General features: G+C 35.4%; 1 protein-coding gene across 14 annotated transcripts in view; it reads left to right on the top strand.

Annotated features, from left to right (window-relative positions):
* Window positions 1-4,957: 4,957 nt before the first annotated feature.
* LOC101244102 (lysine-specific demethylase JMJ25-like) overlaps window positions 4,958-26,901 on the top strand; it is a 40,166-nt gene continuing 18,222 nt past the window's right edge. For 4 of the 14 annotated variants that reach the window (XM_069288090.1, XM_069288089.1, XM_069288088.1 and 1 more), the window contains exons 1-12: window positions 4,958-5,781; window positions 5,866-5,981; window positions 6,273-6,372; window positions 6,469-6,610; window positions 6,969-7,032; window positions 7,116-7,371; window positions 13,382-13,987; window positions 15,292-15,621; window positions 16,077-16,254; window positions 24,431-24,552; window positions 25,359-25,431; window positions 25,539-25,624. In XM_069288090.1, the coding sequence (XP_069144191.1) occupies window positions 5,887-5,981; window positions 6,273-6,372; window positions 6,469-6,610; window positions 6,969-7,032; window positions 7,116-7,371; window positions 13,382-13,987; window positions 15,292-15,621; window positions 16,077-16,254; window positions 24,431-24,552; window positions 25,359-25,431; window positions 25,539-25,624 (2,052 nt within the window). In that variant the 5' untranslated portion in view covers window positions 4,958-5,781; window positions 5,866-5,886. Of the gene's footprint in view, window positions 5,782-5,865; window positions 6,028-6,272; window positions 6,373-6,468; window positions 6,611-6,968; window positions 7,033-7,115; window positions 7,372-13,381; window positions 13,988-15,291; window positions 15,622-16,076; window positions 16,255-24,430; window positions 24,553-25,358; window positions 25,432-25,538; window positions 25,625-26,901 lie in introns of those variants that run through there. The other 10 variants (XM_069288092.1, XM_069288091.1, XM_069288087.1 and 7 more) reach the window with 10 other exon arrangements.

The raw sequence follows: 26,901 nt of genomic DNA, 5'->3' as shown, positions 1-26,901 counted from the left end.
CTTCTCATTCTTGTTCACCTTGCCCTTTGGGTTTGACTGTGATACAGAGCAATAGCCATTGTTTTTTTCTTTCACTAATTATAGATAGTGATTGAGAAATATATTTTTTCAATCTCCTATACTTCAAATATTTGTGGACAATTGAACAAAACTATATTTCTTAAATCATATGAACAAAATGGTCACAAAAAGAATAACAAAAACAACAAAGAATGAATTTTCAGTGAATGTTAACATTACATATATATTTTCACAAATTATGGCTTTTTGAGTTTGTTAATTTTCTTTCTAACACAATAAATAATAGGTATCATTACACTATTATTTATTTTTCACATCTATATAACGATTTATTCTTCATTAACCCAAGAAAAAAGCTTAGTATTGGTTCAATGTTGTAAAATCACTAAAAAAATGACTTATCCATTTTAAGTCAAACACAAATTTCAGTTTAGAAAGAGGAGAGAGTCACGATCGGAGATGAGAAGGAAGATAAGATAATGTGGGAAAATATTTGTTTTGATAGTCGGATTTTCAGATTTTTCTAAAGAGGAAGAAGAAGAGAAGAGAGAACGTTGAGAGAAGAAGAAGAGAAATACCTATTTTCATTTATTTTTTTTTTAAAGAAAATGGTTTGGATAGAATTGTAAAAATTAAAAAAATGAAGTACTTTTTTGTATTTTATAAAAGATTAAATTTTTTTGAAAGTATTAATTTGTGTTATAAATCTACTGAATAAGTGGATAGTTCATAAAGTTAGTACATGAACAACCATTCATATTCACTAGGTTACATGAACATTTTTGGATAAGAATGTATCTATTCATTATGATACTTAATATGGTGACCTTTGGAGTGAGTTCTCACTCTATAAATAGGGTTGTTCATTCACTATTGTATTATATACATATGAAACTTACATATACTTGAATAAGAAGAAAGTCTTCTCCTACATTTACTTCTCTTGTCTTCTTTTTATAATCTTGATTTTACAACACGTTATCAGCACGAGTCTCTGCCAGTTCAAGTAAGGACTTTAAAAGCCTCGGAGAGTATATGGATACCTCAATGATCAATCATGAAGATATTTGTGTAATTGATAGTGGAACAACGCACACCATATTCAAAGATGAGAAATATTTCTCCTACTTGCTTAGAAGAAAAGCAAATGTTATTACAATTTCTGGTAATTCAAACTTAATAGACGGCTCCGGAAGAGCTACTATATTTCTACCTAAGGGGACAAAAATTGTCATAGAAGATGCTTCGTTCTCTTCTAAATCCCCCAAAAAACTGTTAAGTTTTAAAGATATTCGCCGAAATGGATATCATGTTGAGACAATAAATGAAATGAATGTTGAATACCTTGGTATTACCAAGATTGTCTCAGACCATAAATATGTGTTGGAGAAATTATCAATTTTATCTTCTGGCTTGTATTATGCAAAAATAAGTACGATTGAAGCACACTCTATCGTAAACTAGAAGTTTACTGACTTAAAGACTTTTGTGCTTTGGCATGACCGAATAGGTCATCCTGGATCAATAACGACGAGACGAATCATTGAAAACTCAAATGGACATTCATTAAAGAACCTGAAGATTCTTACAAATGATGAGTTTTCATGTGCTGCTTGTTGCCAAGACAAATTGATTACTAGGCCATCACCAATGAAGATTAACATTGAATCCCCTTAATTTTTAGAACAAATACATGGAGATATTTGTGGACCTATTCACCCATCTAGTGGGTCGTTTAGATATTTTATGGTCCTAATATACACATCTTCAAGATGGTCTCATGTGTGCCTCTTATCATCTCGCAACCTGGCGTTTGCAAAATTATTGGCACAAATGATATGATTAAGAGCACAATTTCCAGATTATCCCATTAAGACAATTCGCCTTGATAGTGCTGGCGAATTCACATCCCAAGCTTTTGATGCTTATTGCGTATCGGTAAGGATAAAAGTTGAACATCATGTAGCTCATGTTTATACTCAAAATGGCCTTGTTGAGTCATTTATTAAGCGCTTACAGTTGATAGCAAAACCTCTACTTATGAAAAGTGAGTTGCCTACTACTGTTTGGGATCATGCTATCTTACATGCAACATCGCTTGTTCGTCTCAGACCAACTCATTATAATAAATATTTCCCGTCACAATTGGTATTTGGCCATGAATCAAATATTGCTCATCTTCGAATTTTTGGATGTGTTGTATATGTGCCTGTAGCACCACCTCAGCGCACCAAGATGGGCCCTCAAAGAAGGTTAGGCATATATGTTGGGTTTGATTCACCCTCAATAATTTGCTACCTTGAGCAATTGACGGGAGATTTATTCACTGCAAGATTTGCAGATTGTCGATTTGATGAAACAAATTTTCCGCAATTAGAGGGAAAGAAAAATAAACTTAAAAGTGAAATTGCATGGAAATTTTCATTATTATCTCATTTTGATCCATGCTCCCCTGTGTGTGAACAAAAGGTCCAGAAGATCATCCATTTGCAAAACATAGCAAATCAAATGCCAGACGCATTTACTGATTCAAAAAAGATAACAAAGTCACATATTCCTGCAGTAAATGTGCCTATCCGAATCGACGTCCCAAAAGGACCATCTATAAGTGTCATAGCTTCTGAATCACAAATATGCCTGAAGCGTGATAGACCATTGGGTTCAAAATCTAAGAATCCTAGAAAAAGAAATACAAAAAATGACACTACAAAAGAATTTCACGAAGAAATTCAAGATCTGATTAATCCTGATATTCCTCAAGAGATCAGTGAACCCGAGACTCAAGTAAATAAAGAACTCTCAATAAGTTCTACAGGTGATGGGATAAGTTTAGATCGATCAAAAATCATAGTGGATAATGTTTTTGCATATGATGTTGCACTTAACATTATGCAAGGAAATGAGGATCTTGAACCTCTATCCATCGAAGAATGTTGACAAAGACGTGATTGGCCAAAATGGCAGGAAGCAATTTAATCAGAATTAAATTCACTTCCTAAGCGTGAGGTTTTTGGACCAGTAGTCCAAACGCCTAGTGATGTTAAATCAATTGGCTATAAATGGATCTTTGTATGAAAAAGAAGTGAGAGAAATGAGATTGTAAGATACAAGGCACGCCTTGTTGCACAAGGATTCTCTCAACGACCCGATGTCGACTATAAAGAAACATATTCACCTGTTATGGATGCAATAACTTTTTAATATCTCATAGGATTTAGCTGTACATGAAAATCTTGAAATTCATCTAATGATGTGGTTATAGCTTACCTTTACGGTTCACTTGATAATGAAATTTATATGAAAGTTCCGGAAGGACTTAAAATGCTTGAAGCATGTAGTTAAAAATCTCAGAAAATATATTCAATCAGATTACAAAAGTCATTATATGACTTAAAACAATCAGGGCACATGTGGTATAATCGTCTCAGTGAGTACTTGATAAAACAAGGTTATATAAACGATGTCATTTCTCCTTGTATATTTATTAAGAAAACAACATTGAGGTTTGTTATTCTTGCTGTATTAATCTCATTGGAACTCCAGAAGAGGTTCAAAAGGTAATTGAATATCTAAAGAAAGAATTTGAGATGAAAGACCTTGGAAAGACAAAAAATTGTCTTGGACTACAAATAGAATATTTAGTAGACGGGGTCTTCATCCACCAATCTGCCTATACTGAGAAAATCTTGAAATAATTTTACATGGACAAAGCACATCCATTAAGTACTCCAATGGTTGTCCGATCACTTGAAGTGAGTAAGGATCCATTCCGACCTCAAGAAGAGAATGAGGAACCTCTTGGTCCAGAAGTACCTTATCTTAGTGCAATTAGGGTACTTATGTATCTTGCTAATGCTACGAGACCTGACATAGCATTTTCTGTTAATTTGTTAGTAAGATATAGTTCTTCCCCTACACGAAGACATTGGAATGGAGTTAAACATCTATTGTGATATCTAAGGGGAACTAGTGATATGGGTCTGTTTTATACTAACAAAGATAATGCATATCTTGTTGGTCATGCAGATGCAGGTTATTTATTTGACCCACATAAAGCTCGATCACAAACAAGCTATCTGTTCACATACGGAGGTACTGCTATATCATGGCGATCTACGAAGTAGTCTATTGTCGCTACTTCTTCAAATCATGTTGAGATAATAGCCATTCATGAAGCAAGCAGAGAATGTATATGGTTAAGATCAGTAATACATTCTATCAAAGAAAGATGTGGTTTGAAGTGTGACATCAAGATACCCACAATACCCTTTGAAGACAATGCTGCATGCATAGCTCAATCAAAAGGAGGCTTTATAAAAGGAGATAGAACGAAACACATTTCACCAAAATTATTCTTCACACATGATCTCCAGAAGAATGATGATATTGATGTGCGACAAATTCATTCGAGTGATAATCCAACAGATTTATTTATCAAATCTTTACCGGTCTCAACTATTGAGAAGATGATTCACAATTTTGGAATACAGAAATTTAACCATCTGAATTGTGATTTTTATCAGGGGAAGTAAAATATGCATTGTACTCTTTTTTCCTTAGTCTAGGTTTTGTCCCACTGGATTTCCTAGAAAGGTTTTTAATGAGGCAGCAAATAATGTGTATCAAAAGATATGTGTACTCTTTTTTCTTCACTAGAATTTTTTCCACAGGATTTCTAGTAAGGTTTTAACAAGACACAATATCTATGGACATCCAAAGGGTTGTTATAAATCCATTGAATAAGTGGATAGTCCATAAAGTTAGTACATGAACAACCATTCATATTCACTAGGTTTCATGAACCTTTTTGAATAAGAATGTATCTATTCATACTTAATATATTGACTTTTGGAGTGATTTCTCACTCTATAAATAGGATTTGCTATTGTATTATATACATATAAAACTTACATATCATTGAATAAGAAGAAAGTCTTCTCCTACGTCTATCTCTCTTGTCTTCTTCTTATAATCTTGATTTTACAACAATTTGATCCCAAATTTACTTTTTAAAATTAATTTGATCAACTTCTCCAAAAACCAAACCAATTTCATTTAATTTTCTCTATTTACATCCATATACCGAAAATTAAAGTATGGGAGGAAATTATAGTACCCAGAAAACAGTGCTCGTAAAGTCAAGTCATTGTTTGGTTCGTACAATTTGTGAACTCTCCTTGCTGCATTTCTTTAAAACCCTACCTTTTGGATTGGCAAAAGAGAAAGAGTATAGGGGAATAGCGAAAGTAGATTAAGAGGTGAAAATGAGCGGTCGCTGTAGAAAGAATGTGAAACAAAATGCTGTAGATGATGTCGAAAAGTCTGTAGAAAAACAGAGTAAGCCTGATCGCCATAAAATAGAGCCAAAATCAGCTCGGAAGTCGAACAGAGTTGTTGACAAGTTAGTTAATGAACAACACTGCAATGCAAGAAGGAAGCGTGGAAGAGAAAATTTTGAATGTGAGAAAAAAGAAGAGCTATGAAAAAGAAGGGGAAAGGTCGCAACAATACAAGAGAAAATGTTGTAACTGATAAGGATGACCTGCAAGAAATTGCTGCTTCGAATGACGAAAAAAAACTCAATACAGCTACTAAAAATGAAATTGCTCTCTTGCCTGAAGAAGAACAACTCAATACAGGTACAGAAAAGAAGAAAAGCGTGGCAAAAACATCAGAGAAAAGCTTGAAAGTGAGAAACAAAAACAAGAGAAAACTGTAAGTAAAAGCCACAGAAGAGACAAGCGTCGGAAGGTTGAAAATGTAAAAAAGAATCTATAACATTCTCAATGCTTAGACTTAAAAAGTCTCGAATATTATCCTTGTTTTGAATCAACTATATGGCAGGGGAATGAGATTGCGTCCAATATGTGTCATCAATGCCAGAGGAATGACAAAGGAAGGGTTGTTAGGTGCACCAGTTGTAAAACAAAGCGATATTGTGTTCCTTGCATGACCACATGGTACTGAAAACATCTACCAACTGTATTATTGCTTGTATTTTCTTATGTGAGTAACTTTCTGAGCTTTTAATTGTAATTAACTTGTCAAGAAACAGTACTATGCTCCTTGTGCCTTTATTTTGACAACTGATAAGATGCGAAACATGAGGAGCATTTTAACCGCTTGAAGCTTTATATATCCAATCTATTTTGCTTAATATTGTCAACTCCAACACCAATTATTATTTGTTTCATGTATTTTTCTTTTGTTTATTCTCATGAGTGCCTTTTTCCCCTTATGATTAATAATAGGTACCCTGGGATGCCTGAGGTGGCGTTTGAAGAGTCTTGTCCCGTTTGTCGTCAAAACTGTAATTGCAAAACTTGCTTGCGGTTGGATGGGCCAATAAGGGTTGGTTTCTTTTGTTATTCCACTTTTATTAGGTTACAGTCCAATTTTGCAGGTTAATAATATATGTAAGACACTCCTATCAAAATTTTTTTGCAGGCTTTGAAGAACTTATATTGTGAGATTAGCGAAGAAGAAAAGATTCAATGTTCTAAATTTATAGTGCAAAAGCTTTTGCCTTTCTTGAGAAGATTCAACACAGAGCAAGTGATGGAGATGGAGATTGAAGTTAAGATTCAAGGTTCTATTATCTTGCTTAAAAATTTGATACCATAACAGTTCTATGTATTTTTCATTTGATATGCATTTTCTTTTCATTTGGGCAACCATAAATATGCATTTAAGATTCTGTTATGTGATATCTGTTTCCACAGCTAGAGAACATAGTAAAATAGCTCTTCTCTGCCATATATATATTGGGGTTGAGTTTGAAAGGATCTGAAATGTTAAATGGATAGTGTTACAACATATTCCTAAATATGAAAAAATAGTTTCCTGTAGTAGGTAGTGACCAACTTCCTCCAAGAAAAACCAAATGTGTAATGCATTTTCAGCTGCTTCCTATTGTAACTAGAATTTCCATTGTTTATTTTGGTCAGGAGTACCTGTGTCAGAGTTAATGCTTCCTAAGGCAAAGTGCCGGAGGAGTGAGCGTATACACTGGTAAGCATGAAAGACCTCCTCTTTCCATGTCAATTTTTTTGGATGATGTTCAAATAAACTGAAATGAGCTAAGCTTGGTGTAGCAACAACTGCAAAACATCCATTTTTGATCTTCGCAGAAATTGTTCCAGCTGTTCCTATGTTCTATGCCTTACTTGTTGCCAGGATCTTACAGATGGTATTTATAAGGGAGGTGAAGAAGAAGTAATCATGAAATTCACTGACAGCGGGGTTGTTGATTTGCATGGTGATGTGAGATTGGATGCCAGAACTACCATTTCCAGAAGGCCTAGATTTTCCAAGAAGATTGAAGAAACCTTACCCCAGAAATCGAACCAGGTTCGTGTAAGTTACTTTTAAGTAAAGACAGAGTAAAGACACAAACACTTATTGAATCAAAAACCTTCCTCACTTTAGGAAGAAAAAACCTCGTTTTATTAATTCAACTATAAGATTTTGTGATTACAACTCAATAATCAAAAGTCTTATCTCTACTACTCCCTCGATTGACTCCAATCAATCTCTCCAAAAGGCCAAACCCACCTTTTGTTACAACTCTTACTAACACTCAACCCTACAAAGAGTCAAACCCACCCTTTGTACAATAAACTGTAAACTACAATTAAGAACAAAAACAAGACAAATAGTTTTATACGATAAAACCTTCTTACTCAAGAATGTTTTAAACGTAGTAATCCTATCAACCTTGAAGACTTCAATTTGATGAATAATTCTCCCTTGTTCTCTGCGTGAAGTCGTGCATTTCTTCCTCTGCCTCGTGCTCTTCTTATAGAATTTATGTTGCCTTGTACAATCCTTATCTGATAAGGTAAGGAAGTTATTGTTAAACAAGGATTCCTTTTTTAAAGTACAATCCTTATTATATACAACTTCCTTCCTTAATAATATATTTAAGGTTTTCCTTATTTGTATCAACTTGTACCTTTAATATATTATTTTTGGCTTTGTACAAATAACTCCGTTTTACTCGATCTTGGACTCTAGCTTGGCTTCTTTTGCTGCGTATATTTGCTACTGTTTTTTGCGCGTTTTGTCTATCATCAAAACGTGAATTATCGATTCTATCATATTCTATCATATTCCCCCTTTTTGATGAAGACAAACAAATCTTTCTGTGTGATGCATGCAAATACTCTTCCCCCTTTTGACAAATCAAAAAGAGTCCAACAGCGGCTGATCAAAACCAAATATCATCCATAGCAACAATTTAAGCTCAGCCAGTTGAGCATAACACATAGTTTAAACAACTAAGCGAACCAGGTTCACACAAGATGCTTTTTCAATTTGAAGGTTGTCCAGGCTTGGTTGAGCAGAAGCCAGCATATCCAGAACTCTGTCAACTCTTGCATTGTTAGCAAGTTGCTGCTGCACTAACTGATCCTTCAACCTGTAAATTTCAGCATTTGAAGTGTGGAGTTCAGCATGTAACTTCTGGTTTTCTGACTCAAGAGTTGCATATTTTTCTTCAGCTACTTTGAGTTCCTTGAGTAACTGAGCAACAGGACCAGATGTACGTGGAGAAGCATTTTCAACCTGCTCCGATTCCATAGGAATTCCACACTCAGCAAGAATGATTTGACTGAACATATCTGCATGAGTTAAAATCCTGCTTTCTCCCAATGGTACTTCAAATGCATCAAACACTTCCAAAAACTTCAATTCTTTGTCATCCATCAAAACTAAAAACTTCATGTTTTCTCATTCCCCAAGAATTTCCCCTTTTTTGATGATGACAAACTATGCATATGTCTATCCACATTATATAATTTCCCCCTTTTGGCATCATTGAAAATCAATAACCAAAGAATTCGAATAACATTCAATGAGTGCAATATCATTTTTAACTCATAGCCACTTGGGCAACACTTTCAAGTACACTTCTGCTAACAAAATGGTTAGTTAATCTGAGGATATTAGTCATCTGACACTCATACACAATTAAGATCTTCAATGAGAAACGAAATAAACAAATATGTACCAATTTATGCCCTTAATCAAAAACATATAATATCATGAGTATGAGACAGACATAAGCACATCAAAGAGTCAAAAGAGTATAAAATTTGAGGATAAGGATTGTGACAAAGATTACTAAAGTGAGGAAGAAAGGGATGTTTACGGTCATTGATAATTTTTTCAGTATGCCCATTGTGCACCAGCTTCTTTATTCTGATCAGTTTTCTTAGAATGTGAAATTTCATCAAGAGAAGCATGAGATACATCATCATTTTATTTTTTTTAACTCTACTCCGTAACATTTTCATTCCTCCATGATTTTCTTCCTTTTTTTTTATAGCCTTTTTCTTGATGACAACTTTGAAGGAGTACCAACTACCAGTAAGAGATTCATCACATTTTGGTGCACAAAGAGATGTGTTTATCAATAATGATAGCAAGCAACAATTTATTTCTATGAGAATTGTTCCCCCTGAGAGATAGACAAGTTATATACTTGGAATGGATGAAATATCAATTTTGGAGTTTATGAACCTGGTTCAGATGTGGGTGGTAAAGCAAGGTTCCCCCTAAATTAAAGTATGAGTGACTTCAATACTGAGATTTTAGTCATTAGAGCAGTTTGGGATTGAACGATGCTTATTGTCAAAGAGGGTTCTTGGTGATCTTTAAGAAAATTGAATTTTTGATGATCTACCAGGTTCATTAGTGCTTATGTTTGACCCAAACTCAAGAAATTAATGCATTGAAAAAGGATGGTACATACCTGAGTATTACAGAGAAACCAGGTTCCCCCTTTTTTTTTGTGTGTGTTTCTTCATGATTTACTTAATGGTGTTAGCAAAGAGAACAGATAACATCCGCAGACTTTCTAAGCATTGTTTGAGATGTGACTTGAGTGTGTACCTGTTACAGTACGAGGTTGAGTTAGCAGATATTCATTGTATAATTACTCAAGCGTAAGATTATTCTTTTACTAGCCAATTATTAAAGAAAATCATGATAATGCATCAACTTGTTTCGATAACACCATGCTTTGACTGATTTTTCTCAAGTTCTTCATATTCAAGGCCTTCACAAGAATGTCGCATCATCATATTCTCCCAGATCAAATGAATCTTAAGCTGATTCACAGAGAGCCAACCCTTGTCAATTTTTAATACCTTCCAATGAACAACAAGGATCATGTTCACACAACAAAGTTCCCCCAAAGGTGTGCCATACTCTTACTTATCAATTGCTCTAATATTCCCCCAATCTCCAGAACCATAGATAAGTAGTAATTCATGTTACAGGTGAATCAATGATTGTTAGCTGTGAACCAGGTTCATATGCAGTGTTTCCTAAATTTGCATCATCAAAGATGTTTGATATCATGTCACTTTCTTCAACTTTTTTTTCCATTTTTCTCATCCTTTTCAAGGAATAAACTGCCTCCTTGAAAATCAAAGAGCGATAGGAATTTTCTACCATTTTTAGCACCATTTTGGAGCATGCACTATTCATGTACCAAGTTGGTCTTTTCCCTCTCACCTTCACCTGAAACACTAGTTAAAGATTAGTCTTGGGAACCCAGATTAGCTTGGGCCCCTTTATGTGAGTAAAAGGATGAATAAGATTTCTTCTAGCCCATAAAGGCAAATAAGAAAACCTTTTATTTGGAGCATTTTTATTTCGAACCAGGTTCTTAGCCGTATCAGTCTTTTCCTTTTTGGTGAACTTAACATTTTTCTGAAAAGCCTCAAATAAAACTTTACATTGATTCTTTAAATGACCCGAGTTTCCACAATGAGTGCATAAACTTTTAGACATGTGAATAGTGTGTGACACAAGATTATTCTGTTTTTTAAAACCTATCCCACTTCGACTAGTGATTTGCTTTTCTTGAATCTGAGTTAAAATTTCAGAGGACCTGGTCCATCTAAGATTTCTTTCCAGATCTAGTTTGGTATGATCAAGATTTTCTTGTAACAACCTATTCCTTTCTGTTAAAGCTTGATATTTTATGGTTAACAATTTTAGTTTTTCTTCTAGAGCTAATTGAAGTTCACTAGCAGAGTTTTTGCCCTTGTGACTTAACTCTGAGATTTTAATCTGTTATTTTAATTTATTTTGAAGAAAGTGATTGTGTTTCTCAAGATTGTCATTGACTTCTCTTAAAGATGCATAGTTTTCCATCACTTGTTCTCTTTTAGAATTGACAGACTGATATGCATCTATAAGAGTACTCAATAAGGACTCTAGTTCCTTTTTAGAATATGATTCAATATTTACTTTGATGTGATGAAAACTTACCTTGCTTTGATTGTCATCTTCTTCATCATCTTCAGAATCTGATCCAGCCATGAGTGCTAGTATGGTTTCTTGTGATCTGCAGGTTTCCTTTTCTTCCTTGGTTTCCACTGCTACAAGCGCAAGAAAGTCATAATCATCTTCTTGTTCTAGTGCAAGAAGAGACTGGTTTTCTGTCTCATCACCCTCAGACTCTTCATCAGATGAATTCCCCATTGCTGCAAAGGCCCTCTTCATTGACATATCTGTCTCTTGAGTTGTCATTCTTCTGTTTGAGGGGACAAACTTATCCTTTTTGATGTCTTTGCCCTTCTCAAAGTTTGCCTTTTTCTGCTCTAAGGCCCAAAGTGGATAGAATTTGATGAAGTGATCTGGGCTCCCACACTTATGACAAACCTGGTCTTTAGTGTTTTCAGATGGTTTTTGAGAAGCTTTCTTTTGAAAGGTCTGCCCTTTCTTTAGCATTCTGGTGAACCTTTTGGTTATGAGGGCAGTATTTTCCTCTTCAAAATCATCTGATGTAGTAGCTTTTAGAACCAGGTTCCTTTCCTTTCTTTTTCCTCCAATTTTCTTTTCTTGGTTTTTCTTGAGTTCGTATGTGATGAGATTACCAATTAACTCATCCATGGCCAGTGAGTCTAGGTCGCGGGCTTCAGTGATAGCCTCGACTTTGCTTTCCCAAGTTTCAGGAAGGACACTCAAGAGTTTCCTTACTGCCTTTCCATTAGGCACTATCTCTCCTAAAGAGTACATCTCATTAATGATGGAGGTGAACCTGGTGTGCATGTCTTGAATAGTCTCCCCTTCTGCCATCCTGAACAGCTCATATTGCCTGTTCAAGTTATCAATTTTAGACTTCTTGACTTGCGTTGTTCCCTCATGAGCTGTTTGCAGTGTTTTCCATATGGCTTTGGCATCTTGACATGACGAGATTCGATTGTATTCGTCTGGTCCTATGCCACATATCAGAATTTTCTTGGCTTTGGCATTGTTTTGAATTGCAAGCTTGTCTTCAACATTCCATTCTTTTCTTTCCTTTGGGATTTTGGTGATTCCATCAGTTGCGGTTTTCATAGGTATGGTTGAGCCATCTAGAATTACTCCCCATAGATCAGGATTTTCGCCAATAAGATGGTCCATCATACGATTTTTCCACCATCCATAATATTTTCCATTGAACAGTGATGGTCGTGTTTGTGAAGCTCCCTCTTGTGGGGTAGGTGGTGCTGCCATTGAGTCTTTTCAAGGTGTGAATCTTTTAACGAAAAGACCTGCTCTGATACCAATTGAAGAAACCTTACCCCAGAACACGAACCAGGTTCGTGTAAGTTGCTTTTAAGTAAAGACAGAGTAAAGACACAAACACTTATTGAATTAAAAACCTTCCTCACTCAAGGAAGGAAAAACCTCGTTTTATTAATTCAACTATAAGATTTTGTGATTACAACTCAATAATCAAAAGTCTTATCTCTACTACTCCCTCGATTGACTCCAATCGATCTCTCCAAAAGGCCAAACCCACCTTTTGTTACAACTCTTACTAACACTCAACCCTACAAAGAGTCAAACCCACCCTTTGTACAATAAACTGTAAACTACAATTAAGAACAAAAACAAGACAAATAGTTCTATACGATAAAACCTTCTTACTCAAGAATGTTTTAAACGTAGTAATCCTATCAACCTTGAAGACTTCAATTTGATGAATAATTCTCCCTTGTTCTCTGCGTGAAGTCGTGCATTTCTTCCTCTGCCTCGTGCTCTTCTTATAGAATTTATTTTGCCTTGTACAATCCTTATCTGATAAGGTAAGGAAGTTATTGTTAAACAAGGATTCCTTTTTTAAAGTACAATCCTTATTATATACAACTTCCTTCCTTAATAATATATTTAAGGTTTTCCTTATTTGTATCAACTTGTACCTTTAATATATTATTTTTGGCTTTGTACAAATAACTCCGTTTTACTCGATCTTGGACTCTAGCTTGGCTTCTTTTGCTGCGTATATTTGCTACTGTTCTTTGTGCGTCTTGTCTATCATCAAAACATGAATTATCGATTCTATTATATTCTATCAAAGATGGTTGACAATGATTCTGTGGGAGATGCCAAGTTTGCATTTGGAATGGATCCTGGGGATGATGGAGGGCTTCTCCCAGAGAATTCTGGTTACCCTGCTGGTAAATGGAAATGCAATGAAGATGGTAGCATCCCTTGTCCACCAGAAAATTTTGGTGGCTGTGTTAAGGGAGTTTTAGAGCTGAAGTGCCTGACATCAAAGTCAAAATCTCTGATCTCTGAGTTGTTGGAAGAGGCTGAAGATATTTTCAAACGACTTGAATTGGAATATAAGCATGAAATGCCTCAGGAGTCATGCTTATGTATGAAATCAATGGATGAAAATGGTATGCAGAAAAGCAAATTGCGTAAAGCAGCATTTCGTGAAGATTCTGATGGCAATTGTTTATACTGTCCAGCAGCTAAAGATCTTCAGCAGGGGGATCTGAAGCATTTTCAATGTCATTGGCTGAAAGGTGAGCCTGCAATTATCGGTAATGTGCTTGAGACTACATCAGGCTTAAGCTGGGAGCCCATGGTTATGTGTCGAGCATGTCGCCAGATAAAGAGCATAAACCATCCCCTTCATTTGAATGCCAGCGCTATCAATTGCTTGGATTGGTGTGAGGTAAGTTTAATACTCGCCAGTTGTCCCAATGATGCATGGAGGAAAATACTGGGGTAAATCCCCATATCTATTTACTGTTGCAGTGTACTTTCTGAGGCATCAATTTATGGTTTTCCTTGCTTTAAGTTTAGCTAGACATCAATATCTTAGTTATGAAGAATCTCTCCATCACTGGTGTGTCAGCTCTGGTTGGATGACAGTGTAATTGGATGCAAACTGAAATACATATCAATTAATAGCCCAAATAAATATCTAAGCACTTAATGCATGATACACAGTTTGTTGCGATGAATATAACCTTAACGCTATGGCTTAGCTCAAAGGAACTTAATTGTTCTACTTAATAGAGGCAGGTGGGATCTTAAAGCATCTATTTTTATGTCGGCATACTGGAAGATATGTACTCTTAAAGCTTCTTTTTATGATGGATAATTTGTTTTGTTTTTTGTTAATTTTTTTAACTAATGATACACTAGTTAGGTCATTAGGTGTTTAATGGAGTAGGTAGTTCTATTTATTCTGCATGACCATCTTAGTCTTTCATCAACTATAGGTTTTTCCAAGTCCATTAAATTGATAGACTACTTTTATCCCATTATTTATGGGCTAGAACATTAAGCATGAGTTCATCAACTTTATTTTCATTTTGAAACTTCATGAAAAGCACCACTAACCACTCAATTCTTTACTTGAAATGTGCTTAAAAATAATTCTTGTTGCTCGCGGTATGAAGAATAAAGTTGATGACTTTGTGAATATTAACTAGATCAACTCAATGGACTTGAGGTAGTATGAAGGGAAGCATCTAATTGGGTTAGTACTTATTGAGAATATAATTGAGAAAGTGTGCTCTCTCTAACGGCTTAAAATTTCGATGAGATGGTCACAAACTTCAACATGATATAGAAACAGGTAGAGGTCCTTAGATCGAATTTCACCACCATACGTCACCAGTAAAGAATTCCACATGTATGGCCCATGAAAAAACCCAGGTCTGCATGTGAAGGGGAGTATTGAGAATATAGTTAAGTAAATACAAGTGTGTTCTCTCTAACAACTTAAGCTTTTAGATGAGATGTACATACACTTCAACAATGCTTTTTGCGAATGAAGTACACAACTAGCGGCAACTAAGCAACATGAGCAATTACAGAGCAAGTAGCAATGTGTACTTGAGCTGTAATTGGCCTGTGTAGTGCAGTGTTTCTAAAAAGCATTTGTCCCTTTTAGCCTTCTCAAGTATAATTTATTTGCTGTTAAGTTTAACCCATTTTAACGATTCATTTTTCCTTCTATTACTGCAGGTTGAAGTTAACATCCACCAATTTTTTATGGGATACATGGAAGGTCGGTTTGATAGTGCTGGTTGGCCCCAGATTTTGCAGTTGAAAAACTGGCCTTCATCTGATTTTTTCGATGAGCGGTCACCTCGTCACTCTGCTGAGTTTGTTAGAAGCTTGCCCTTTAAGGAGTACATGCATCCTCAAAGTGGCTATCTGAATCTTGCTGTCAAACTGCCACCAGGGTATTTGATGCCTGGCATGAGACCAAAAACATATATTGCTTATGGAGTTCCCAAGGAGCTGGGGCGTGGGGACTCTATGACGAAGCTGCATGTTGATATGTCTGATTCGGTATACTGAATTGTTTTATTTTTCTTTGGGCATATTTTTCTTCTATGTTGACTCTGGATTATGCCCAACTAAGTTTTTCACATGGACAATACATGCTTAGGTTATTGCAAGTGCTCTTTAACTTTAGACTTATGCAAGCTAATGGAAAAACAAGTCAAAGTTGGAAAAACTGCTTTCACACCAAAAGAGAATGAACATCCTGAAAATGTATCCCAAAAACTGAAGTGACTTATGTTCTCTAATTTGGTTGGATATATGCTAGAGACTTGGAGAATTGACAGTCGTAAATTCTGTTGCACTCCCCAAAAGAAATGTTCGTTCTCTGTTTGAAGAGTGCCTTCAAATCCTCCTATGTGGTATTCTCGGCAGAGGATATTACATGGTGAACAATGTTAGTCCTTGTTATATTGTTAGGCTGCATCTATGCATTTATCTATTTTCTACCTATATTCCAGGTAAATGTGCTGACACATACACAAGGAATAAACCTGACACCTGAACAGCTTTCGTGGATTAAAAAATTGAAAAGAAAGCATGCTGCCCAGGATAATTGGGAATTGCAAACGACTGAGGAGGAGCACAAATGTGAAATCGAAACATCATCTAAGTTCAACGAGGACCAGTCTTTACTAGGTGAGATACCTGACCTAATTGAAGTTCTAGACTTCGTGAATTACTTATCCAAACAAGAAAAAGAAAGCAATATTAGTGAACTAAATTGTGGTAATCAATCATTGTTGCATCTGCTTCCTGTGTGGAACCAAAGAGACAATGTTGCTAAAGTGGTTCAGATGGTGGGGGAATCAATTTAACTAACGCTTTTGAATCAAGTGGAGGGATTAAGAAAAATGGTAAAATTGATGAGTGCAAAGATATCCTGTTTTTATTTTTTGCAAAAAATGTGAAATGATTGAGGATGTTAGAATCATGGGAATATTCTGTAACAACGACAACAAAATACCTAGTGAAATCGCACAAGTGGTGTATGAGGATTGTAAAATGTACGCAAACCTTATCACTACCTCGTGAAGGTAGAGAGGATGTTCCTGAAAGACCCTTGGCTCAAGTGCATCAAATCTAGGTATAAAGGACACAATGAAGAAAAAAAGCAGATAACAAGGAAACAATGCAAAGTCTACCAGAATAGAGCAAACAAAACAACAAAATAGTGCGATAATTGAAACACAATAAATAACATACTAGGATAGATTATTGAAAAGAATACTAAAAATGATAAATACCAACCACCCTAAACAAGCCAAAACTACACTACCTACTAACCTTCTACCCTAATACGTGTCTTCCACACCTTTCTATCTATGGTCATGTCCTGGTAGTTGCGTTATATCCTTTCCTGCATTATCACCTCTCTTCAATACTTCTTTGGCCTACCTCTCTTCTCCTCCTACCCTTTATAACCAATCTCTCGCACCTCGTCTCAAGTGCATCTATACATCTTCTATTCACATGTCCAAATCATCTCAATCTTGCTTCCCTCAACTTGTTTACCACCGAGGCCACTTCCACCTTCCTTCGAATATCCCCATTTATAACTTTATCGCTCCTAATATGACCACACATCTACCTCAACATCCTCATTTTTGCAACATGCATTTTCTGGACATGAGAGTTTTTGATTGGCCATTACTCTGCCTCATATAACAATGTCGATCTAACCACCATTCTATAGAACTCACTTTTGAGTTTCAATGGTAGCTTTTTATCACACAAGAATCTAGAGGCGAGCCTTCACTCCATCAACGTTGTAAATACAATGTGTGATATAATTGTCGATGTCTCCACTACCCTTATAAACCCAAGATACTTGAATCTATCTCTTAAGAGATATTTCGTGTGCCAAACCTTACTTCCATGCTACCTCATGCATCACATCATTGAATTTGCAGTTCACATACTTTGTCTTGGTCCTGTGCAACCTGAATCCTTAGTCTCCATATTTGTCTCCACACCTCTAACTTAGCATTAACTCCATTGCACGTCTCATCAGTGTGTACTAAGTCAACTGCAAATAACATACGCTAAGGCACCTCTTCCACCATGTGTCTTTGGGAGCATATGCTTTGTCTATATACTCACGACAAAAAAAGACAAATTGGCTCCACATGCTCTTAAATGTGTTTTCTTGGTTATGTAAGGTATTGAATTGAATGCATATCAATGCTTCTCACTTGTCCTTCAACAATACCTTATGTCTGTAAACGTTACTTTATTAAAGGTCCTATTTTACATCCTTCTCTGCTGATAAATAGGCATTTTTGAGGTTTTAATAGTTCCATCTTTTGGAGATCCCACCATAATCTATCCTTCCATTTCATATCCTATAATTCCATCTTCCTCCATCATCTCCTGATAAATCTACAATCTGCAGTTGGTTGTCTTTGGGTATATACATTACATGTTGGCCTTCATGGACAAATTGATCACCTAAAAGCTCACCTAGAGACAAGGGTTATACACAATTTTTTGTCTTGACTATGGTGATACCTTCTCTCCAATGGCCAAGATTGCTTCTGTCTCTTGTTTTATCCATGGTTGTTGTTCGGATGTTAAAAATGCCTTTCTTCATATAGATCTCGAAGATGAGGTATATATGGAGCAACCACATGGTTTTGTTGCTCAACGGGAGTCTAGTAATATGGTGTGTAGAGTAAGACAAGCACTAGATGGCCTAAACCTGTCTCCTTGAGCATGGTTTGGGAAGTCTAGCATGGTTGTTTAGAAGTTTGGAATGATATGAAATGAAGTGATCATTTTGTGCTCACACAGGTCCAGGTTTATGAATGTATTTAGTAGTGTACATTGATGAGATAGTCATCACATGTAATCCGGATTGCAGAGTATTGATTCTCAAATGGATTCAAATGTTAAGCTCGTACTAGGTCAAGGGGAGCCAATTAGCGATTATGGAAGATATAAAAGGCTGGTAGGAAAGTTGAATTATCTCGTAGTGACCCGACTTGATATTACTTTCCAATTTAGTGTTGTAAGTCAATTCTTTAATTCTCCTTGTGAGTTTTATTGAAATGCAATTATTCACATTCTTTGATACACAAAATCTGCTTCAGGGAATGGACTACTTTATGAAGACCAAGCGCATGAGAAAATTGTTGGATATTCACTGATTGGGCAGGGTCACTCTCTGAAGGATTGTCCACTTTTGGATATTGTGTTCTAGTTGGAGGAAATTTGGTGTCTTTAAAAAGTAAAACAAAATGTGTCTACTTTATCTAGTGAAGAAGCAGTGGCAACACGTGACTCATACGGATCAAGCAACTACTCAAGGAGTTGAAATTTAGAGATACTAAGGGAATAGTCTTGTGTGTGATAATGAATCTACATATCACATTGCATCGAATGCATTGTTTCACGAGAGGACCATAGACAGAGAGATTAATTGTCATTTTGTTTGTGAAAAGGTGCTTTTAGGTGACATCATTACAAGGTTCGTAAGATCAAGTAATTAGTGTGCAGGCATATTCACCAAACCAAGTTCCTACCCGATTCTATAATAAGTGTATGATTTGTATGATTTCCTTTACTTTTTAGGCAGTGTTATGAAAAGCGCGCTTCAAAGCGAGGCGACCCTTGTGCGTTTTTTTATCTTGAGGCGAGGCGATCTGAAAAAAGCTCTCGCTTCAGATGAAGAAGCGAGAAGCGACCCTAAGGCAAAAGCGCAATAAAGTGCGTTTTTTATAAAAAAAAGCGACAATTAGACTCTTCTTTCACAATACTTCTTTCTCTCCTGACGATCTCGACTGAGGCTGCCTCTCTCTTCAACCTCGACTGCAACTGCAGGTAACTTTTTGTTCCTCTCTTTTTTAGCTAATGTTTATTAGCTCATCTCTATGAGTTTCTTTTCTCCTGAAATATACAATCTTCGCTTGTGCTTCATCTCTTATCTCTCTGAGTTTCCACTACTCTAGTTTTTTCTTCTTCTCTTCTTTTTCTTAATCTCTGCTGCCTGCTCTGTTTCTAATTACTGACTGCTGCCTCCTCTGTTTTTTTTTCAATTCTTTTGCTTATTTTTTTTTAATTTTGTGATTAGTCTAGCAGCCTTGTTGAAGAATAGGAGTTTGAATCTTTGTGATTTAATCATGTTTTCGATTTTTTGCTTTACATGTTATGACTTGTGAGTATTTATGCCTATGTAATTTCTTTCAATCTAAGACTATATTACCTCTATTTAGTTATTTAATATTTTTTTATTTTTATACTAAATGTCGCTTTTTTTAAAAAAAAAGCGCGCGCTTCGCTTCACGCTTCTCGCTTCTGTGAAGCAAGCCCTCATCGCTTTTTTCCGCTTCTCGCTTCCCAAAACACTGTTTTTAGGACATGTAAACTTAGTTATTCTATTATTGATATGGTTTGGAGAGAATAACTTGTTTATTGCTCAATGATTACAATGATATAAATACATGAAGTGTACTAACGAACCATTGTAACTAGATAACCAAGATTACACAACTGTAAATTGATTTAGTAACTATCTCACTCAAGTTGGAGCATAAATGTTAATTACGCCAAGCTTGTTACAATAGTAATCTACTCGCTTATTTTTTTCACAAAAGCATGTTAGGACCGAAAATAAATAGATGTAAATGCGGAAGCTAGCAAAGCAAACCTTGAAAGATCACGAGTAAGAAGACAACGAGAAATATATCAAAAGACACAAAGATTTAATGTGGTTCGGTCAATCGACCTACGTCCACAAAGGAGATGAGCAATACATTATAAATATGAGAGTACAAAATATAGAGGGAAACAACCTCAACCAAATTCACTCAGAATACATGGGAGGTTCATACAAGTGATAACGTATCAAGCTTGTGACCCACAATTTCTCCCTCTAACCAAAAACTCTCAAAGCCTTTAAGACTACATTGTGAATGCTGATTAAGTTAGAAGGAATATTCCTTTATTTATAGAGTCCTAAACCTTTTCCTACAAGAAAAAAGATTAGTCAATTCAAAACCTTTTCCTAAAAGAAAAACCTATTTATGATAAAAAATTTAGGGCAAATAAAACCTAACAAATCTTCCCCTTAGTTTGAATTTCTGACAAAATAAATTTGTCCACCTTCTTTACTTAATTTTCAACAACTTGCTTCTTCTCTTCATAATCTTCTTTGCAAAATTTATGTCTCAACACAGAGAACCTCTCTGAAACAATTTCTTCAACAAAATCTTCATTACTGTAAAAAAGATTGCGGCTAGAATTACACCCGTCAAGATGAACACCTCTTTCTAACCTGGTTCAATCATCGATTATCGAACCACTGAACCTGACTCCGTCATTGAATCTGGCTCTGATACCACTTGTTAGGATCTAAATAAGTAGGTGTAAATGCGAAAACTAGCAAAGCAAATCTTGAAAGATCACGAGTAAAAAGACAACGGGAAATATATCAAAAGACACAAAGATTTGACGTGGTTCGGTCAATCGACCTACGTCCACAATGGAGATGAGCAATCCACTATAAATATGAAAGTACAAAATACAGAGGGAAACAATCTCAACCAAATTCACTCAGTATACATGGGAGGTTTACACAAGTGATAATGTATCAAGCTTGTGACCCACAATTTCTCCCCCTAACCAAAAACTCTCAAAGACTTTAAGACTACATTATGAATGCTAATTAAGTTAGAAGGAACATTCTCTATTTATAGAGTCCTAAACCTTTTCCTACAAGAAAAAGGATTAGTTAATCCAAAACCTTTTTCTAAAAGGGAAACCTATTTATGGTAAGAAATTTAGGGCAAATAAAACCTAACAGAGCATTAATTAGATCATCATCTATCATACGAGGCACATTAGGAACTATTGGAGTACTACAAGGTTTTGCTCCTAACTTTTAGTTTCTGCAAGTAGGTCAAGAATATATCTTCTTAGAGATACAAAATTCTCTTCTTGCTTTTATTTACTTCTACTCCAAAAAGTATCTCAATGGGCCCGAATCCTTCATTTGAAATCAGATATGGAGGAAAGACTTATGGGCAGAAATCCCTGCATAATTAGCTCTTGTGATGATGTCATCAACATATACAACAAGGAGAATAAAGCCAAATGTTGATTGCCGAGAAGACTGAGTGATCCCATTTGCTCATTTTCAACCCAAAATCTTGCACTACCTCACTGAATATGACAAACCAAGCTCATGGACTTTGCTTCAAGCCATACAATGACTTTTTCAAATGACGAAACTTTCTCATACTCCCCCTGAGCATCAAAACTCGGTGGTTGCTCCATATACACTTCCTCTTGAAGATCACCATGAAGGAATTCGTTCTTGATATCTAACTGATGCGAAGGCCAATTCTCAGAAAGAGATAGAGAATAGCAAGCGAACAAAATTAAGTTTTGCAATTGGGGAGAAGGTGTTTGAATAATCTACCCATATGTTTGGGCATACCTTCAGCCACAAGCCTCGCCTTAAGCCTTGCTACGAAACCATCCACTTACATCCCACTGGTTTCTTTCCTTTCGATAGGTCCACCAAATCCCACGTGTGATCTTCCTCTGAGGTGGCATGTATTTCGTCAATCATTGGATTAGACCATTCATGATTATTCAAAGCCTTCTTCACTCTTTTGGGTATAAAGATGGAGTCTAGAGAAGAAATCAAAGATCTAGACGTAAAGGATAAACGATCATAGGATACAAAACTAAGAATTAAATATGTGGATTTGCAAGTATCTGTACCTTTTCAAAGAGCAATAGGGAGGTTGAGATTTTCTGAAGGATCAAGTGACCGAGCAGGTTTATGACAAGTATCATTAGTCTCTCGCTTTCTTGAGTAGACTTGAGCAATGGCAATCGTGCTATCACAGATGGAGCAGGTACCAAAGGTACTACAGTTGGGGGTGATCAACAAAAGAATTGAGAAATGAAGGAACAACATTGGATTGTTTTGTCAAAACATGAGTGACTTGATAGACTAACCATTCATCTTCCCCCAGACTTGTAGAATTATGAGGTGCATAGAAGAATGGTGTATGTAGTCTTCAAAAATACAACATCAATTGACATATTTGCCAAGTTTAGTAGATTAACATCATTACCTTTTTCAAGGCGAGAATAGCCTAGAAAAAACACATTTCAATGCCTTAGGATCTAAATTGGTAATGGATGGTCGAACATCTTGAACATAACATGTGCTTCCAAACACCTTTGGATCCATTGAAGTGATGAGTTATTAGGAAAAAGAACATTATATGGTGTATTACCAGCACACACAGTAAATGACATGTGATTAATCCAAAGCAAGATGTAGAGACTACATTTGCCCAAAATTTTTTAGGAACCTTCATCTTGAGTAAAAGTGCCCGAGCAGTCTCAAGTTGATGTCTATTCTCCCTCTCGGCAACTCCATTTTTAGAGGGTGTATCAACATATGAATATTGGTTAATTTTGATTCGAGGATCTTACGCGACTAAGCTAACTCTTTGACATATATTCTTTAGTGTTGTCACTTCTTAGAGTACAAAACAAAACATTGAATTGAGTTTTAACTCCATCATAGAAGGCACAAAAGTGAGTAACTTCAGAGGACTATTCATAAAACAAATCCAAGTCATCTGAGAGAAATTCTCCACAAAAGTGACAAAATTACCTATATCTAGTTTTGGAAGTGACTAGACATGGTCCCCCAATGTTAGAATGAACCAACTCAAAAGCCGACTTAGCACACTTATTAACCCTTGGTCCTACTGAGTTGCGACAATGATTTGCAAATCGATATGACTCGCATTTCAGTGAAGAAATATTTTGAAATTGAGGACAAAGCTTCTTTAACAAAGGTAGAGAGGGATGTCCCAATAAACAATTTGCTTCAAACAAAGATACGACACTTAAGCAGGCCATAAATTGACTCTCATTCATCAAGGATATAGAGATCATTAGGTACATGTCCTTACCAATTACGTGGTTTGTTGATTTGCTTCAAGCTGAGACACAACACTTAAGCAGGTCACAAATTGAGAATCCCACTCATCAAGCATGTAAAGATCATCAGATACATGTAAGCTTATACCTCACACCAAACGAGCCCTAAAAGTATTAATGGTGAAGCAGTCAACTCACAACTAAAGGATTCAACTCAAATAGACATAAACCATTCAGAGAAATACCCAACAAAATTCATGATACAAAACAAATAGTCAAATAGACTGAAATACTCAGTTGTTCAGGAGATGGTTTAGAAACTAAAATATACCCAAATGATCCAAATGTGAAACCAATTGAACAACGGATGATATAATTCAAACAACAACAACATTGTTCAAACAACATTGCAGCTCAAAACAAATCAAAACAACAAAGTAATTCAAACTCAAATATGACCAAAAGAAATCACTGAACTTGATTGGTGATGCTTATTCTTCAAAACTTTGTCCAATATCTAGAAGACCGCCTTAAGTCGACTGAGAATTTCAAGGCGATGCCAAAATTAGGATCCAGACCAAGATTGGTCCATACACGCACCTTTACGTGTGGCTAATTCCAACCAGTCGTGAAGTTCGACATACTACACTTTTTAATCCTACAAGGCTCTGATTCCATGTTTTTGATAAGGTCCGGAGAGAATAGCTTGTTTATTTCTCAATGATTATAGTTATACATGAAGAGTACTAACAAACTATGGCAACTAGATAATCAAATCTCTACAAATTAACTAGACTACCATATATACAATCTTGCACAACTGTAAATTGATTATATTTAAAACACCAATAGCTTGTGGGAATAATAAAGTTGAATTCTCTCTCAAACTCTTGTTTTCTCACAGATGATATAGATGGAGGTGCATTGTGGGACATCTTTAGAAGGCAAGATATTCCTAAGTTGGAGGAATATCTTAGGAAGCACTTCAAGGAATTCAGGCATATTAATTGTTGTCGTATACCAAAGGTATGAACGAAATTTGCTTAGCATTCATACTTTTGGGATGAGTATTGAGTCCTATTGTTTCTTCGTGGCTTTGGCTTGGGGGTTAAGAATAATTGGTTGTAGAATGTTTCTTTCATTAACAAGGTGTTTTTAAACGACAGAGAAATCCATATGGGGTCAGCCCATAAGACTTACTGCAACCTTTGAAACTCGGGGATATTGTGCCTGCACTTATACCCTTTTTCACTTAAATACCAAGCTTAGTTCACATGGCGCAAGGCTCAAACCTGTGACCCAAGTCACCAGTTCCTCAACTTTTGCCTAAGAGCAGGACCTATAATGTTACACTTCGTGCCAATTTAAAATCTTGAGTAAGAAATTTCAACATCTGACATATTTCCTACCTAGACATTAAAATATTTTTTAGATCTCCCAAATTTGCCTTTAAACTCATTATTCAAGTACGGAGGAGGGAATGTTTCGAAACATGATCTTCTGAAATTGTAAACGATGAAACAAGAAATTTAAGAAAACATTGCTTGATCTTGAAATCCATACGCATGATGAAGCTTGTTGTTTGTATATTATCAAATTTACCATGGAGATGTTTTTGCTAGAGACGTAAAGTTGAACTTATGAAGAAAATAAACATCACTCTATTTCTTCTAATGTTTAAAGAATTTACCTTTTTTCTTATTCATATCTTCATAATTTAATACAAGAATGATAACTGTGAGACATTTCATTCTTTGTTTTTCTGTCTTGTTATTTAAAATACTGTTTTCTGTATATACCAACTACCAACTCCATTTTGTTTTTCATTGTAGGTTATTCACCCTATACATGATCAAACATTTTACTTGACTAAGGATCACAAAAATAAGCTTAAGGAAGAATGTGGTGAGTTTTCCATGTATGAATCTCACAGCTTGAAATGTTCCTATTTCGATGTGGAACTCTCTCTTTTTTCTTCTTACATTTTATTTGAATTATTTTCTATTTCGCAGGAATTGAACCATGGACCTTTGTTAAAAAATTAGGGGATGCAGTTTTCATTCCTGCAGGCTGCCCTTATCAAGTTAGAAATTTGAAGGTGTCTCTCTCTCCCCTTTTTAATTTTTTTAGATTCTTCCTTTTATATTAACTTAGGACCTCAATTAACTTTAAGATAATAGTCGAAGCTATGGCAACTTAATTTAACCTATCGAAAAAAATTCTAATAGTTGAAGCTATATTAATTAATATTTTTATCATTTTTTGCCTTGTCAAAAGAAAAGGCTTATCCAATCCGTGATGGTTGTGAAGGATAAATTTTTTATGTACCAATATATTTTGGGTAAGTTTTAGGATAACAAAATGTTTTGCTATTTTATCTTTATCATTTAACTATATGACATTCTGCAGCCAAAGTGACTAATAACTTAAAGAGCCGGTGCCTTCAAAGTGCAATTTTTAAATAAAGCAGCTTATTCTAAGGTTAAGTTGTAAGTGGATCTAGATTACTGTAGCATTGTTTATATGCGATTGAAAATTATCCAAAGTAAGGCTGATTTAAAGTTGGACAGTGTTTGTTGATACTCCCTATGTTTCATTTTCTGGGTCTTAGTTTGACTATTGTTGTAGAAGCAACAATGCTAATGGCTGAGAAGTTGGAAGAATAAAGATACACTATCTTAGTTCTGAAAATATCTGATATTGGTTTTTTAGACAGACGGGATGGGTAAGCAGTAAACTGGACACTTTCTTTTTCGAAATGTACTAACATAAATGATGACTAATAGATCTTTGACTTCTGATCAGGGAACTTGGATATTATCAATAAGTTGCTTTATTGAAGATAATGAATAAAGTAAAGTGCTAATTAGTAAACTATAATTTAAAACTTTCTCATAGAATAACTACTAATTTTTCTTCCTAGTCACCTTTCCACTTTATTCCACATATTTAGTTATGCATATCTTATGTTGTTAAGTGAACATCCAAGGGTAGTTTAAAACTGGTGGTAGGTGTTTTGAATTGTGCTCTCTTGAAGTGTGTGACCATCTCATCTAAAAGCTTAAGTTGTTAGATGAACATTCTTTTATTATTGAATTATATTCTCTACACGCCCCCTCATATGCTGGCTTGATTTTTTTCATGGGCCAAGCATATGAAAATTCTTTTTGATATGGTGGTGGTGAGATTCGATCTCATGACCTCTGCCTGCTCTAGTACCATGAGAAAATAGACGAAGAAGAAAAGATATTGAGAATTGAATTGATTGATTATTCCTTCAAGTTGATGGGATTAAATAATTATTACACAGTGTAAATAAGGAAAGAAACTAATAAGATATTACTCCAAATATTCTCATATCTACCCTATCTTATC

Source organism: Solanum lycopersicum, chromosome 8 (assembly GCF_036512215.1).
Source record: "Solanum lycopersicum chromosome 8, SLM_r2.1".
In the NCBI taxonomy this organism is placed as follows: domain Eukaryota; kingdom Viridiplantae; phylum Streptophyta; class Magnoliopsida; order Solanales; family Solanaceae; genus Solanum; species Solanum lycopersicum.
This window is presented reverse-complemented; position numbering and strand designations above follow the sequence as displayed.